Source organism: Otolemur garnettii, unplaced genomic scaffold (assembly GCF_000181295.1).
Source record: "Otolemur garnettii isolate 467f Iridium unplaced genomic scaffold, OtoGar3 scaffold00070, whole genome shotgun sequence".
Lineage (NCBI taxonomy): Eukaryota > Metazoa > Chordata > Mammalia > Primates > Galagidae > Otolemur > Otolemur garnettii.
In genome coordinates, this window is record NW_003852465.1 from 241,664 (window position 1) to 260,147 (window position 18,484).

Sequence of the window (18,484 nt, forward strand, 5' to 3'; positions counted from 1 at the left end):
CATATGTGCTTTAAAACAGTTTTCGAACCTATTCAGTTTTTTAACACAGAATAACATCCTTGATTCTGCTCTGATCCTTTCTGAGACATCCTTCAGGAATAACCAGCCCTGGTCAAGGTCAAATGAAAAGCATGGAGCACCTGCCTCCACTTGGTATTCTCAGCTGACACTACTTGGTCTCTTTTTCATGTTCTTTCTCCTCCAAAAAACCTTTCAGTTGCTAATGGGGGAAAATGGTACGAGATTTGTAAAATAGCAGTTGTATCATACTCTACCTTATTTATATCCAAGGTTAGAAAAAACAATTTTCAGGGTAAATGCGTGAACATAAATGATCATTACAGAAATGTATTATTAACATTATTACTCTTAGGTAGTATGAGGCATGTCTCAACTATCCATGAGATTGTGGGGGAGACTAAAATTTTGCTATTGTAACGTGTTTTCCCATCATATGTATATAAGTGATGTATTACTTATATCATCACTTTAAGCAATTCTATGGTGAGACTATGAAATACAGCAACAGACAGATGGCCTACTATAACAACCACATCTTCAGCTATAAAGGTCTCTGAATTATGCCTAACTATTCCTCAGGGCATCATGTTCTGTTAGCTGAACCTAAGTTATGAAGGCCACATTTGAAAGTGTGTATTAATGTCATTGATGGGAACAGAAAGGAAATCACGATAAATTCAACTCCAGTGTGTCTTTATTTAAAAAAACAACAAACATACTAATAAACCTCCCCTTATTGTTATGTCTGGCTTTTCTAAGAGTATCTATAAAGCATTTCCACTTTCCCCACATGTAACTATTTTTTCACACTCCAAACAGTTCATTATGTTTCTCTATGCTACAAGAATTATGAGGCTTGATAAACAATTCATTCATGCAACCTGAAATGTCTACTTCCTGCCACACGTTGCTAAATCCAGATATAGATAGGAGAGTAAAAATAATTATAGTTTTATAGATGATCCAGTAAATAGATTGTATAGATTAATCTAAGAAAGAAGACAATCAAATAATCGTTTTAAAAAGCATATAAACATGGTGTGTGACACAACTTTCGGAGGCGGGAAATAATTACAAGAGGGACTTGACCTAACAAATGCAATCAATGTAACCTGGTTCTTTGTACCCTCCATGAATCCTCAACAATAAACAAACAAAAAGGCATATAAACACACAGAAATTATGTATCATACAAAAAGCATTCAATCCTTAGAAGTTATAATGAGCAGGATGGTTTTTGAATGAATCCAGTTTGTAACTAGTTCTACAGAGACAGATTAGCTAGCACAGTTCTCCTGAAACTGGAAAACAAATATTCAGAAATAACCTATACAAATCCTAAGACTGTCTACAAGTAGATCAAACTCATGCCCATGCTACTATCTTATGTTTTTAGGTAAGATTTTTTTTTTTTTAACTCAACTATTCAAACCCCTGATTGATCATCGGGAATCAAGAGTACAGCTGAGTATGAGTTGTCTGAGAAAGGTTTAGGATGTGATCTGTCGCAAAGGTGTGGGTATTTTGTCTAAAATTGTCAACTAAAACAGACTTTGGTCTCACTCTAAGTACTCTCATGCTGTCATTTAAGCAGCCCAATACGGAGTGAAAACTACTCACATTTACGATGGACTCCTTAGTTTGAGCCATGTCAGAGATAACGCCGTCTGTGACAATCAGGAGCACAAAGTACTGGGAGCCATCCTTCACGGAAGAAGCATACCTGAAAGGCAGATAGGAGAACTGGACACTGAAACAAAGCAGCGCCTCTCTATGCGATGGCTGCTAAATACAATTTGCCATAGTCAACAAACCATTTCATCCCAAGAAAATATGTAAGCATATGTTAGAAGTCTGTCTTAATGCAAACCCTCAAACACACATTTTTCTGAAGAGCACACGAGAATAATCGCAATGTTATTCCACACCAGTACACAGAAGCACCTGTCTTAGAAGTTCATTTACTAATGAAAGGCGAGCAGGATGAAGGACGTAGCTTTTGGAAATGGATGTATCCGGGCTAAGCAACACATGATGTGAACGATCTTCAGTAAATCACCCGAACTATCTGAACTCTGTTACCTTTCAAGTTGAGATAATACTTAGTCCTGGATATTGATGCATGAATTAATAAAGAAATTGTATGTATCACGCTCAATATGTAAAAAGGTTCAGTAAATGACAGCAAGAACAGAAATGATTTGGGGGGTTTGGAACTACATAGAGGCGACAACATTTTGAAAGTGCTGTCAGTGAACTGTATATTTTTAAATGGTTAATTTCAGCATGGGAATTTTACCTTAAGAAAAAAAGAATGTAGTAGAAGAAATGGTTTTTAATACATCCACAGTCAAGTTAACATATGTTAAATCAATGAAAGACCAGAAGGATTATACCAAAGTAACAAATTATGTACAAAATAAAAACATATACCAGTACTGAATAAGTTTATCAGGATTCTCACCAAATACTATTTAGTAATTTAGAGGGGAATTTTACGACTATGGCATTTGTATTACATTTCTCCTTTCCTATAGAGTCCCATTAATATATTCTACATATGTAGATTATATTTTCAATAAGAATACCGTTCATTCAAGAATACTATTCATACAAGACCTGTATGCACTCATGGCCAGCGATGAGTAAGCACTGTGGTTCTCTTAGGATACAGGATGCTAACCAAGACCTGGATCTATGCTTCTAAAAAATATCAAGTAGATAATAGAAAAATTGGGTTCAAAATCCTTCCACTGATTGGCCAATGAATTGCCTTTACAATCTGAAGAAACCCCAGGGATCCTTTCTGAACAGATTAGACACAGACAAATTGCACAATATGTCACAATAGAACTTCTTTCTTGGACAGAAGACTTAACTACCATCTGAAAAAGAAAAGCACTTAACTTTCCCTTGGACCATAGAAACTAAGATTTGTTCCTGCTCCTAACAAAATACTGGCACTTTATAGACTGGTAAAGAGAATACAGGAAGGGTCATGTTCACATACAATAAGGAGAGTGTTAAACTGTCCTACAGAGTCAAAAACACCCACATAGTGCTGAACAGTGGCCGTGGGTCTTAAAGAACTTGCATTGATTGGATGGTAATACAACCAATGGAAACCAATCCAGAGCAGGGGTGAACTTGTCACATGTAATGCTTAATCTTCAAGGAAAGAAATCCAACAACCCCCCTTAGGAATTCAACTTTTAATCTTAAAATACTCATATTTTACAAAAAATGATTTCTTACTCTGATTTAGAAAACAAGATTTGCATGTCATGTGACCAATGGAGGGCGGCAAATAGCAGTGAAAAACTTCTGTAATTATAACACTTAGGCCTTTTATGCTTCTCTTACCAAGTGAGGCTCTTTAAAATGTCTACACTACCAGATCAAAAACACAGACAGTTGCGTATTATTCTGTCCCAGAAGATACCACTTCCAGTGGTTCAACAGATTCTTTTTTTCTTTATTCACCAGAATGTAAATCTCCCTCCAAGGGGGAGAACATATTTATATAATGAAGGGAGCTGGAGTCAAGACATGATCACGGTAAACTCAGACTATCTCTGGTTTGTTGTTTTATTTTGAAAATTCTTAGTGAGTTTGCATTTTATCTTATAATAAATATGTGTGCGTATTCATGCTTTATACTTCTTAACTTTGAAGAAAATTGAGGCTGCAGAAAGATGCATGCATTTATTGCGTGTCTCTTGCTATTCCTAGATACACTTAATTTTAAAATCATTTATATTTTACTTACAAGAGTTGTCCAATCCACATGAGCTTTCATCACCATCAGCTCCACAAACTAATCCTTTAAAACCGCTCATTGTTTCATGGCACTTTTTCTACACAATGGCATACCATTGAACTTGGCAAATAAATCTAAATTTCAAACAAAATCAATTGCTTCCAGGGTAGCCTTTAATGGTAAGGGTGTTGTATACATATAAAATAATTAAAATTCTACAGAAAGATACGAAGGAAAAAGTATAAGCTGGCATATACTCAGCCCCTCTTCTAGGGGATGACACTGAAATAGACTTTCAGATTTAAATTATATCTTAAAGGTATTAGAGAAGCTTGTCTTTTATAGGAACCCGATAAAGTATCCTTTTGTAAATTGTGTAATTAAAAGTTTTATTCTGACAAGCCGACAATCTTTTTCCAAACATAGCCTATCTACATCTTAATATGACTCTGATCAACCTGAGAGAGAGATTAACCTTGCCAGGGTTGTAGAATTCAAACACATTTCTTCTGAGTTTCTGTGAAAGAAGTTTCTCAGATTGTTTTTATGAAAGTTCATAAGTGGTTGGCTCAGATTTGTGCAATAGTCTTTTAGCTTAATTAGTTCACAGTCATAGAAAGGGCCCAAAGATGAGACATGGACTCAAGGAACTCTTATTTAAGTAGTTCAACTATGATCTATGTAATGAATTAAAATGATTTAAACTCCAAATAAAGGAATACATTGTAATGTTTTGACACAAAGTAACACAGTAGAATGTGTTACTAAGTTATCACCTCAAACTACTTTTGACTGGGTAATGAAGTGGCCACTGTATCCACAAAGACAGGAAGATTTGTTTCATTTTCTTTGTCTTTATATCTGCAGCAGAGATAAAAAGGCTTAAAGATGTAAGACCTAGTGATCTGGAGTCAGCCACCACAAATGGCCACTTTACATATCTATTTTGTCATCAGCAAAATAGAAAAAACCCTACTGTCACCTCCTAGAGTTGCTGTGAAAATTAAAAGAATCCACACTACAGCACTGTCCATATTGCTGGACGTAGACCATTGGCTCCATAATGATTGCTGTTTTGACATTTTCATTCTTGATCATATAATGGAAGAGATAAAATGCAACACATTCTTTAGACTGATTTGATAATTAGTTATAAAAATTGCAAAGTACAAAAAGGTTATTTCCTGAAATATGAAAATAAATTTGGCTAGTTAACTGTATCCTGGAATGCTCTCAAGAGCAGAGAGAAAAAAAAAAAAAATACAAGTCCTCCAGAGATACAAACTGGTAGGTCCCTTGTAAAAACTAAAATTTGACAGTCTCAAAACAAATAACTTATTAGGCACAGAGGACAACTGACTAATTATCAGGGAACAATGAATATTATTTAAGTTAAGAAATTTTCATGATGGCTTAAAAAGATATTTGACATTTTCATTGGTACATTATTTTTGAAGTATCAAGCTGATAAAATATAACAACAAATATAATTTATTTCAAATAATTTGAAATTATTGATGTAGAAGTCTAGGTGAATAGCAATTTTTGAAATGAAGTTTGATAGGTGGAGGTAGTGAATACTATACATTCTTGAACACCAAACTGAATCATTTGCACTTAAATTTATGACATGGCATCAATCAGAATAACAAGAATTTAAAAATGGTAATGTCATATCTAAGAGGAAACTAAGATTAGCCAGGGGATGGTTAAAACTCCATTTCATTCAAACTATGTAGCTATAGAATCACGACTTTCTTAATAATTTTTCTTTGTGCTGTTAAAATTTAAACATAGTATTATAGACACATTATTAAGTTCTCTGGAAGGATCTAAAATTATTCCTCCAACTTTAATCTTGTTTTCAGCTTATAAGATAATAGCAATACATTTCTTTCTTTTGGCAGGTAGGATGATCAAGGTCATATGTCAACTTGGCTAGCCTATAAAACCCAATTACTTCGTGAAGGCATATATTTTGTAGATGTGGTCAACACGGACCACCAAATGACTTTAAAAAAAGGCAATTCATTCAATTATTTGAAGGCCTTAAGAGCAAAAGCTAGTTTCCAAGAAAAAAAAGGAATTCTGACTTAAGGTTATAGGATGAAATCCTACCAGAGATTCCAAACTACCAGCCAGACCTACAAAATTTCAGAGTTGTGTAAAATTAGTAACAGATGTATACATGAAATGGTGGCACAGCCCAGGAGCAGCGATTCTTTGTGACTGAAGTGCAGCGTGTTGGGAGAACGTAGAAGGAAATGAAGTTGGACAGGTGGGAGGAAGTTGGACACTGGACAATCTTGAACGCTAAGCTGAATGCCCAGCTGACTTGTTTGCACTTAAATTTATGACAAGGCACCAGCAGATGTTGGATAGGACTCTTATATCAGTTGAAATGCTGTTTCCCAGAAGCTCTGGAAAAAGAGGACTGGGAAAGCAAGAAATCAGAAACAGGGTGTTGGAAAGTTTCAGAAAAGCATATAAAACCTTTAAATGTTGGAGATTAGATACCTTTAGGCTTGTCTGTAACACAATATTATCATTCAACGATTGTAGAAAGTCAATAGTCTTATTGCATACAGATCAGTTTGAAAAAATTAAGCATGTGCTTAAAATTTTAAAAGAATACTTCAAAATGCCTGTAGAATAGGACAATAAATAAGCTTTTGCCCAAACAGAAAATGCACTTTTGAAGGGGAAAAAATAAGCAAATGTAAAAAGTATAAATATATATTTGATGTTGAGATGAATTTTTAATAATATTTTAAACATTTGTGCTATTAAGATTTAAACATAGTATACAGACACTAGATATATTATTAAGTTCTTTGGAAGGATCTAAAATTCTTTCTCTAATTTTAATCTCGTTTTCAGGCAGGTTATATGTCAACTCGCTAGCCTAATAATTCATTTATTAGATATTTGTTGAGTGTTTCCCTCCTGTATATAGACAAGGTTCTAAGTACTATTTAAAAGGATTTATAGTTAATAAAATGAGTTTTATATAAATAGAGGTCACAACTATGGCAATTCTCTTAATACAGAGACAAATAGTGCCTCATCCACTTAGTTGATAAAGTTTTTGGATAACTCTAGGGTCAGAGGGAAAGTATCTGTCTAAAGTTTAAAATTAAACATAACACTAAAAGATAAAAAACAAAGACATTCCTTTATAGATCTCTGATAAAACATGAATACGTGGAATTTCCGATTGTACTGAAAGAAAAAATGACTCCTAAAAAAAAAAATCTCTAGCTGTTTTTCTTATTTTCTCTTATTTAAAAAATAATAATCATTAGAGCATGGCTTATTTTCAAAGAGTATGAAAGCTTTAGCTACCAACTACTCCTATACTTGGAAATTCACCAAATGCTGAACACATTTTAAAAAATGGGAATAGCATGCTGTGGATCCTGCAGTTTTAAAAGGTACCTAGGAATGCGAGCAGAAATTTTATAACTTTAACTTTCATCATAGAGATATATGTGAAAAAATTAAAAACTAATAGGTAAGCACAGAGGAGCACAATTATAATAACTAGTGTGAGTTTACACAAAATAAGTCTTGTCATTTTTCTCTTCTCTTTTTATTAAAGTGTGATCTGTATGGTTGCGTAGAAGAGTCAACTGTAATTTATCTTGCATCAACGTAATTTTTTTACTTTGCTTTATTTGACAACCATCAGTAAACTAAGAAATGTATAGGTAATATTACTTATATAGGTGAGTATAATAGCTAGGATATGTTTTCTTAAATTACAGGTAATAACCCATCAGTGGATTGGGAAATTAGTTATGTGGGTCAAGATCTGCCTTAGAAAGTAAAAGGAATTGAATACCATAGAAACAAAGAGAAAATATGGCAGAAGCCTTCTTTTATGAATAACATTTTATTTATTTATTTATTTTTGAGACAGAGTCTCACTATGTCACCCTTGGTAGAGTGCTGTGGCATCACAGCTCACAGCAACCTCAAACTCTTGGGTTTAAGCAATTCTCTTGCCTCAGCCTCCCAAGTAGCTGGGACTGCAGGTGCCCACCACAGCGTCTGGCTATTTTTCCTTATTGTTGTCATTATTGTTTAGCAGGCCCTGCCCAGGTACATACCCACTAGCCCTGGTACATGTGGCTGGTGCTCTAATCACTAAGCTACGGGCGCCAAGCCATTTTTCTTTTTTTTTTTTTTTTTGGTTGTGTGTATAATAGGGTTGAGATGTAAAATTCATGTCTTAGATTGCAAATGAGCATGTCTGAAAAACTGAACCCAAGGGGTCCCATGCAGAGAATGATCACATGATCACTGTCAACCTCAAGGGCAGTTCCTTCCCTAGGAAGTTGTGCTGGGGTGTCCGTGTCCCAGAAATGGAAAATAGAGCACCTTTAAGTTGCTGGTAACATCCAACAGGGTGGGTGGAAAGAACAGCGCTTCAGACAGGGGAATGTCTGAACTGGACTGTTTGTCGCCTTGTACATTGGTAAACTGATCAGAAGGCACGTCTGGCTGCAGATTGGGAAGACTGTAAGAACTGTACCTTTTAGATACTCTCAAAGTAAGGCAAGCTTTATAGGATTTGAAACTGGTTCAAGACAAACGTTTTAGGAATCTGAAAAGTGGTGACTAATTCATTTGTGTGCTTGTGAAAAAAATGACAAGGCTAGTGTATGGATTATTTTACACTATAACATTTTCTCCAGCACGTGTACTTGGAGTCAGAAGCAATTATAGTCTCATCTCAGTGCTATGTACTATATATGGGCAGAGTTCTGGGAATTTATAAAATTAGCTACTATATTAATTTCAGAGAGGTCAAAATAATATGCCCTATATATCGCTAACAGCTTCACATCGTCATCTCATAGAATTCAGTCTCATAGGACCTCTGTGGTCCTGGGGTGTGTTATATTACATATGAATGATGCACACAGCGGCTGTCACCACTGATCTTGTTGTTGTTATTGGATGCCGTCTCAAAGAAAACATTTTTCTTTGTTGAACAAAGATAGGTCCTACTATAACCCAGCATATGTTTCTTAATTTCAGATTCTGATGTGAAGTTCTAGCACAGTATCAAAATAGCGTGATGGAGACGCTTTCTACTGCACACCTTTTCCCTCACTTTCTTGGAGGTAAATAAGAAGATGATTTTCATTTGAAGTTACGCGGACAATAGTATCAGGATTTCACCATGGTCCAGTGTGCTGGGATAAATACCTTCTCCATTCTCCACTCACCTTGCTACGTGATTAATTACTGGAGCAAAGTTGGTTGGCCCATACAGTTGTACAGATTTCAGACTCCTGTAATAAGCTTCCATGACCCCCTCAATGCCATCACAGTAGGGGTTTTGAGGGTTCCCGTTCTGTAGAAAGATACAGGCAATGCCAACAAAACAGTTAAAAAGTTAGTGGTCTTGTGAAGATAAATTGAAAAAGAAGAAAACAGTACATGTGGATGCAAAGCTTTAGAAGTTTTTTTTTTTATAGATTTATAGCAATAAGGCAGGAATTACACATTAAGTGGTGAAAAAAGCTTATAACTTATGATTCAGATTATCATATAGTGATAGGTGATGATGTTATGAGCAACCATCAAAAATCCATACTCTTTATGAAAGGGCAGGAGAAAATTCTCAATAATCTTAAGAGAGGATGAACAGCACAATTCTAAAATTAATAAAGACTTCATTTCACGCAGTAAAAATGAGTACATATAGAAATAAACCTCTAAGAATCCTGAAAAGAAAAAAAACCCAAAATATTAATAGCGGCTACCTCAGGTGGTTTGAGACCTGGCAACATTCCTTTCATTCTTTAACCTATTCTATTATTTTCCCAACTTTTCCCATGGAATGTGTATTGAAGTCAGAAAAAAAAAAAAAATAAACGCTATCAATTCAAACAGCTTTACCGGATAAAAGGGAAAATTAAAATTTCTGCCATCTGCATATTTTCAGGTCACGATTGATACTCCAAATAGAGAAGGGTCAGAGGGACTGTAACTTGGTGTAAGGAAAAGAATAAAGAAACTATGTCCAGGTTGTTGGGGGTAATGGAGCTTGCTATTAAGCAGCATTAATTCTGGGGGCAGCGCGTGGAAAGACAGCTTTAAACCTGGACCCCCGGACCACTCTTTCATGCATTACTCTGTTATTATTAGGATTCCTTCTCCTCCTCCCAAATCCATAAATAACACCACTTAGTGTACTTCTGACCTATTGCTTCATAACAGATTACCCCAAAGGTTATACCCTTTGTACAGTGGCTTTAACAAGGAATATTTATTATCGCACACATTTTCAGAGTGTCAAGAACCCAAAAGCAGCTTATCCTGGTGTTTCCTGAGCAGGACCTCTGGTGAAGTTGTAGCCAAGATGCTGACCTGGGCTGCAGTCATGTCAAAGCTTAACAGTGACTGGAGGATCTATTTCCGAGAAAGGCCACCTGGATGGCTGTTGGCAGGGGGCTAATTAGATTTGCCACGGTGCTGCCTGAGTGTTCTCAACAACATGGCAGCTAACTTTTTCCAGAATGAGTGATCCCTATACAGAGCAGGGACAAATCCTGATGTCTTTGAAAAACTAGTCTCATGGGTTACATACTATCACTCCTGCTTTAATCTACTTGCTAGAAATGAGTGGCTAAGTCAAGCCCACCCTGGAGAAAAGGGGAATTAGGTTCTCCCTCTGGAAGGGGAAGTATCAAAAATTTCCCAGATATACTTTAAAACACTCGCAACAGTAACTACATTTTAACACAGTCGGTAATAACTGTAGCAGGTCTGCTTTTACCCAATCGTGAGTAACTAGTGATGTAAATAAAATTTGTTAAATTCCATATACCAAGTTTTACACTACAATGTTTACATACATAATTTTTATAACAATTCTAAACATGTAGGTAAAGTTCTGTCATTATCCCCAGTTGACAGATAATGACATTGAGACTCTGAGATACTGTTTCTCAAGGTCACAGAACACAAATAGGAGAGCCAAAATTTAACCAGGCAGTTTAACTCTAGAGCTCAATCTCTGAACCACCACTATACCGGCCAATTGTCAAATGCTAAGCATTTAGCAAGGCTGGGATCTTAGCAAATTGGGCCAAATGTTACCAATCACTTCAGTTCTATCGTCTGTGAAAGAGGGGTTTATACTCATGTTTTTCCCTTCTGACTTTCCCTCAAAGATATTTTTATTAAGCCTCATGTAAATATTTGAAAACACAAAAATAAAAGGTCTTTTTACATGATAAAATTGCTTATATAAATTGACAACTGAAAGTGTAAAATGAACGTTTAATATTGAGAACAAATCCGTCAATGGTTGGTTTTCATGTTAATCTGAGCCGACCTAGTTAACCTTCCTTTAAATAAGATTTTATGGCGCTCTTTTCCCTTGATAAGGTATGAAGCTAATTAAAATTAAAACTCATTACTGATTTTGAGCATATAAAAATATTATATGTCTGCCTTAAGGGAACAATTACAAACTAGGATAGTCCTGAGCGACTTAAAAAAAAAAAAAAACATTTAGACTGGAGGTTTATATTTCTATGAAACTATATTACTTCTATACCTCTAGAATTGAAATTTCAAGGTCACCATTTTTCTTACCTTTGGTAGTGGAGAGATTATCATAGGATGTTCTATTCATCATTATGGAGTATTTAGTCCTAATACCATCATACTTAGCTCTAAGTTTTCATCAAATGCCTTGGATGATAAAAATACTTTACCACACAGAATTATGTCTTCTTTTAAATGGGTACCCTGCATTATGTCAGGATCATTTTAAATATTTTACAGCTACGAAAATGAGATTTTCCTCTTAATGACAATGCTGTAATGAATTAGAAAAAACACTGAAGTCTGTTTAAAGACTCCTTCCTTGAAATAGTTACACAGGGAATCAGTTTCTGCTTGTTAAAACACATTAGAATGCGTTTGGAGGTGGCTCTGGCACAAAGGTAAAATGCAGGAATTTTTTTCAGAATTAAGTGCATATAATTTTGTTGTTTATTAACGAAAAGGGCAACGATGCCCTTATTTACATTTCTCTCTTAACAACCTTCTCCATTTATAAAATAAAAAATGTTAATTTGTAGAACACACAGAAAAGCACACAGAATGGAATTTAAAATAGCAGTCACCCCACCCCACCCCACCCCGCCCTCAGTGGGGAGGGGTGTCCAGCTCTCATCCAGTTTTCTTCTCAATTAGCCTCCACAGGGACTAACGATTTGGATTCAGCTCCATTCAAGGAATCTGTTGCTGCCTACAGCCTGTAACTTTTCAGCAAGGTTAACAAGCTGACAAAATACTGCAGCAAAGCTCTGAGGGGCAGTTCCTGGAGCTGCTGACTGTGGGTCAGAGCTGAGAGAACGCTTCCTTTAATGCAATACGCAAGCATCCATTGCACTTCTATTTTATGCACAGTTCTGTTACAGACTCTTGGTTATTAAATTGTTAAAGTCCACTTGGAAAAAAAGACAGACATATAAACATTAAATTGCATAGATTTGTATAAAGGTCAAAATAAGTGAAACGTATGCAAGTGCTTTTAGGCATTTAGTAAGGGAAATCACTTGGACGGGGGTAGCATTTCTTGGACACAGAGGACAGTTTTGTAAGAGCCACCAGCCACAAGCTCATTACAAACACCTCTTCTAAAGCCTCATACTGTTGCAGTTTTCAGTCACAAACAGTCATCAAGAATTATAAGGAGAGAGCAATGACTCATTCTCTTTACAACTAGAAGGTCCTACTGTCACCATTTAGGACATTTCCCCCGATTCTCTGCTTCCCACCGTATCTTACACGCTGCTCACATGAAAGGCGAGGGCTTATCTAAAACCCTTTCAATTGAACAAAGGTCAGTTTCAAAATCTGCACTAGCCAAGACTCGCCCACTATGTTTAATATTTTTTAATGCCTCCTTTGCTAACCAAAAGAAATTATCTGAATTTGGTGAAATAAGTAGGCTAATGGCAGCGAATATATACCACAAATTTGTACCATGGAAATAATGTGAACACCTGTAAGTGGTTCAGGAAAGATTGACATGGGACTGAAGTGTCTGTATTTGCCATTTTTGGTCCTTACAGATACACAGTGCAGTGAATCAGGATAAGCTTAACACACAACACTTCAAGCAGAAGTCAAATCAAATACTACTTCATTGAAGACGTACTTAACCTTCATCTGTCATTTATCCAAGAAAACTAAAATGCTTGGGGAAAAAACTAAAGGAATGCAATCATTTGGTAATATTAAAATGTAAGGTATCATCATGAACGACATAAACCTTGTTTTCATCCTCAATCTGTGAAACTATTTTTGATAGATTTGAAGGGAGTATGATCTCCAGCCTATGAATGTTTAAATTGGGTACAAAGAATAGATTAAGGTGAGAATAACAAAAAATCCTTCCTTAGCAGTGGGAATACGTTTGGTCACACTAAACTAATATGGAGTAGGAAAAACAGAAAAAGAGAAAAGGAGAAGAGGAGAGAAAAGAAAAAATTTACACCCGAGCGTGAGAAGAAATGCCTGTGTAGGGAAGGACAATTATAAACCTCATTTAGTGTAACACAATTATTCGTTTTCTTAGGCTTTAAAATAGCTCATGACCTTTTTCCTGCGGCACTGAAGCCTTAGGAGCACATGAATAATTTTCATGGTCTTCTAAGTTTCTGGGAGATTTTAATTCTCTGAGACACAACAAAATCCCAACAGATACTCATTTTTATATGACATTGGGAGTGTGGCATGTGGACTATTTCATGGAAGAAAGAATCATACCCTCCAGCAACCTTTCCTGAAGTGCTGTGGCTGATGGAATAGAAAAGAAAGGGTAAGTATAGACATAAAAATGTAAAAATACTGCTCATAAAACCTATTTGAGAAGGATAAAATTTAATCCTAAAAAAGCTTTTTGAAGTATATGAGATCTGAGAGGTGAGATTGATTACAGGTGCTTCTACACCATGTGGTTAGTTGTAGTTAAGAACATGGTTTCTGAAACAAGGCTGACTGGGGTTCAAGTGCTGTGCCCTGAAACCCAGATCCACTTCTGAGCCTCTGAGTTGAGTTACACAACTCGTGGGGGCACTGTTCACTGAAGTTCACGTGAGCGGCAGTTTTGAGAGAGGTATGATATGCCAGCATGATGTACCCTCCACATAAGAATTTTATGAAGACTCTATAAGATAATGAGCATATAGTATGTAACTTGATATTCAGTAATTATTAAATATCAAAATCAAATACTATTTCCCTAAAAACCTACTTACTCCTTGTCTGTCTTACTTATAAAACAAAACTACTTTGAAAACAAAATAATATACTCATTAGGTAATACCAAAGTCAAAGCATTTATAATCATCATCAACATAATTCTTGTTTTTTCATAATCAACTCAAGAAACTATTTTTCTTAGAATTAGGCAGGTATGATCTGTGTCTTAGTTTGTTTCGTGCTGGTCTATCAGGGTACCCGAGACTGGGTAATGTATAAGAGATAGAAATGTATTTCTCACAGCGTTAGAGGCTGGGAAGTCCAAGCTCGAGGTGCCAGTAGGTTCTGTCTGGTGCAGGCTGTGTCCTCACAAGGCAGAAGGCTGAGGACAAGCTGCCCAAAACCTCTTTTATAAAGGTTTTCCTCCCATCCATGAGGGGGGAGCCCTCACAGACTAATCACCTCTTAAAGCTTCCATTCACAGCACCTGAATGTTGAATTTGGATGCATTCAAGCCACAACAACTTCTAAGTGTTTTAATTGGGTTCCAAAAACAGGTTAAGGTGCAAATAATGAAAATCCTTCTTTGCCAGTATAGGTTGAGTAGTCCTCCTAGGGAAAGCTAAGACCAGAAGGGTTTTGGATTTTAATTTTGTTTGGATTTTGGAATATTTATGTTATTACCAGGTAGGTATCCCAAATCCAAAAATCCCAAATTCAAAATGCTCCAATGGGCATTTCTTTTGAGCACCACACTCAGTCCACACTCAGAAAGTTTTGGACTTGGAGCATTTTGAATTTTCTGATTCAGGATGCTCCATCTGTGTGTATTTGTTTACGTTTGGTTACCAGGAATGAATGGAGACAAGAAGAGAAGGAAATGAAAGAATTAGAGGAAGAAAGGAAAACGTTATATGCAATGTGAGAGGAAAGGTGTGAAACAAAGAAATGAACTCCATTTAACATAATTATTCTTTTTCATAGGCTTCAGAAAAGACAACAGATTAAGGATAGCCACACATTCTTTGATATGCCTGCAACTGACAGGTGAGATCAATTACTCTACCTTCAGCCTGGGCTGCCTTAGTAACTTGCTAGACCAATAGGATGTGGCACAGATAACATTCTGGAACTTCTAAAGCTGTGCTAGACAGCCTTGGCGTTTCTACCCCAGACTATAGGAGCAATCACTCTGGGAAAGCTGACTGCCGTGTAACAAATCTGGCTACCGTGAGACTACCATACTAAGACGAAGCCCACGATAACCACAAGGACAGGTCATCTGTATCAAGAGGGAAACATGGGGAAACATGTCCAGGCAACCCCAGTGATGTCAGCCCTCCCAGCTTAGGCCTGAGGTAGGAATATGAACCAAGAAGACACATGAAGGGTCCTATTAGCCACAGAAGATGTGATATGGAAAAGATCTAGGGAATAACCAGAAATAGAGTTCACAAATATGGTTCTAGTCACTAATTCTGGCATCCTTAGCCATTCAGGTCATCCCAGATGAGGCTCTAGACACTGCAAAGAAAAAACACACTAGCCTCCATTATATTTGGCTTGAATTCTTGACCCACAAAATCATAAGCAGGATGGAAGGACAATGTTGTTTTTTAATCTCTAATTTTTAGGGAGGTTTGTTGTGCAGTAGGAGGTAACCAGAATAAACCCCCTTATTTTATAATCAGATGCCCTTGAAGTAGATTTATGGCTGAGCTACTTAGTGGTCCCTTTGTCCATGAAAATCATGCTCCTACATCACACTACCAAATTGAACTACAGTTACAAAAGCTTGCTACGTGAATGACTAGAGAATAGGCACCACACCAATATTAAAAGGTCTCATATGTTAATTTTGTCAAAATAGCAAATTCATTGGATATATCCTTACCAAAGCAAATTCATGAGATATCCTTCCATCCGGAGGCAGTTTTGCACCAAAACCTAGAGCTGGGAACATCTTATCACTGTCATAATCTTGAACAATTTCCCCCACTGCTTTTAGTGCCATGCCATACGCGTTCAGTTGGTAAGGATTCATGTAGTGGAGAGAAGTGGGCTGAGCAGGGTTGCCTAAAGAAAGAAAATATATTTCACACATACAGCGGTAGGGTGGAAGATATTTTTTAACAATATTTTTCTTGATGTGTATTTCAGAATTAAATATTCAAAACATTTTTTCTGCCTATATCCACAGTGTGTCAAATACTTTTTTGGATGGATATTAACATATAAATATTTATTATATTATTTCAGACATATACATAGAATGTTTCCCTAAGATATGCCAAAGCCTATGCAGACTTTTTCAGAAATTATTCTTTATTGTTGATGCTATAGGTTATTTTTGAGTTTCCGTTCTAGAAGAAGTACAGAAGTACTTTTGCTAATCTTATTTTATTTATAACCTTTATTTATTTTTATAATCTTTGTTTTTAAAAAACCATGCGCCTTCAGCGTGAATCCTTATGCCTTTGGTGACAGGACTCAACTGATTTAATGGAGTTCGATAATTTTGAGTCCTTCCTAGACTTGTATTCAGAACTACTAATTGAATATTTGATAAATATTCCAATTTATCACTTAACCAGACAGCAGCCTTGTGATTTTCAAGTTTAAGCTGATCAATAACCGGATCTGAAAAATTATGCATTAATTTCCACGTAGCTAGGACCCAAGCTCCAGAGTTGAGTCCTGCCTTTTACAGAACAGCACCTGTGAAATAAATCCCATCACAGTGTTTCCTGGGAGGATGAAATGGGATTGTGTGTTTGAAAGTGATTAAAAATAATGAAGCATCCAAGAATGATAGGTTTAACCACTGCAGTTATTCTCGTCTGGGTCATCTACAAGGTTCTGAATTTCCAAATTGCTCATCCAGCATTGAATGTTGCATTTGAGAAAAGATGAAATTGAGAGAAAATGCTGTATGTGCTGCTACTCCAGCGCCTTGAGATTCACTTCCAGTTGCCCTAATTACCAGCGCAAGGGCAGCCTGAAAGTCCATTTACTTTCTTCAGTGAAAATGGGAAGTCAAATGAGACCTGTGATAGCCTCTAAAGCTCAATTCCACACCAAAGCATGGCTTGAAGAAGGAAAGCCCCCGGGCATAGTGTTTCAGAGAAGGGAAAAAATAATAAACACTTGAGACACCGAGAAAAACAAATAAAGGAAATCTCCCTTGGTCTATTATACATGTAATTAAACACAAAATGTTTTTGTCCTAAAAATAATTCCTTGAACAAATGCTTTTGTATTTCCAAAGGGTTATCAGCATTCAAGAGCTGATTTCACATGATAAAATCTCTTTAAAAAAGTGTCTTCTAACCAAAATGGCCTTAATGTTCCCCTCAATAGAAAAGTTTTTCTTTTTTCTTTTTTTCCCCCACCACTGACACTGATCCCTAGACCTCTCTTTATTTTCTTGGAGCATTTGCTTTAAAAAACTGGCAATTGGAAATTCTTTCTCTGTCTCCTTGATAATGTAAATCTTCTATGACTAGAGAATACCTTTCTCAAGGATCTGGGACATCCTTTCAAAATATAATCCTTAAGAAAGATAGCAGCCCTAGCAGCCCTAACCCCCAGTCTCTGAGAAGGTAGGGGCCTAACTTCCATAAGTGCCCATTAGGAAGCAGCCTCAGTGCACAGGCAAAGCTCCCTGCTAATATCCTCCCGTACTTTCCCAACAGGCCACTCCAGCCCTTAGGAACCCTTCAGCCTTTTGTTTCCAAGCAGTTGAGTTCAAGTTTTATACTCTATTGTATCAGCCGTAACTCCTCCAACAGTCCTTCTTTGTTTTTTTAATTTATTCAGTGTGATTTTTCTTTGTTTCTTCCTTCTAATGCAGAAACTTTGCCAACTGATCAAAAGACTACTTGAGTCAGCGTTGAGAAAGACATAATACCGATTATTTAACTCAACTCTCAACTAGGAGAAGATTTGTTACCCAATAGCGCCTATATGACAAACAATTCTATCTTATTAAGATAACTGTGAAAAGTCATTAATACCCTTGTGTGTCTAAACATCTTCACCTGTCACCCCCCTTCTGTCCAAAGATGGTGCCTCTTTCCGGCATCTTCATCCACTCAGTCTTCTCACTTTCTACTCAAAGTCCTCTCACCTCTACTCAAAGTTGCCACCCTGTCCTGAAATTCTGTTCCTCCACTTTATATCTCATATACGTTAAAAAACCTTCCTTATTTATTTCAGCCTTCACTCTCTTTTCTCTGATACCCTATGGCTCTTTGTTCTATATCACAAAATTTGGCAATTTAAGAAACTGCCAAAATCGTTATCTATTTGATTATAGCCATCCTAGTGAGTATGAAATGGCATCTCATTATAGGTTTGATTTGCATTTCCTGATGCCTAAGTATGCCGAGAATCTTTTCATGTGCTTATTGGCTATTTGTGTGTCTTCTTTGGAAAATGTCTATTTAGATCCTTCATCCATTT

The 18,484-nt window shown here is 36.4% G+C and overlaps 1 protein-coding gene across 3 annotated transcripts in view; it reads right to left on the reverse strand.

Annotated features, from left to right (window-relative positions):
• The window catches only part of CPNE8 (copine 8), a 205,969-nt gene that overhangs the window by 17,355 nt on the left and 170,130 nt on the right, over positions 1 to 18,484 (reverse strand). For all 3 annotated transcript variants that reach the window (XM_003793531.1, XM_023515353.1, XM_023515354.1), the window contains 3 exons: positions 15,915 to 16,096; positions 9,019 to 9,146; positions 1,642 to 1,744 (listed from right to left, as the gene is read on the reverse strand). In XM_003793531.1, the coding sequence (XP_003793579.1) occupies positions 1,642 to 1,744; positions 9,019 to 9,146; positions 15,915 to 16,096 (413 nt within the window). The remainder of the gene's footprint in view (positions 1 to 1,641; positions 1,745 to 9,018; positions 9,147 to 15,914; positions 16,097 to 18,484) is intronic.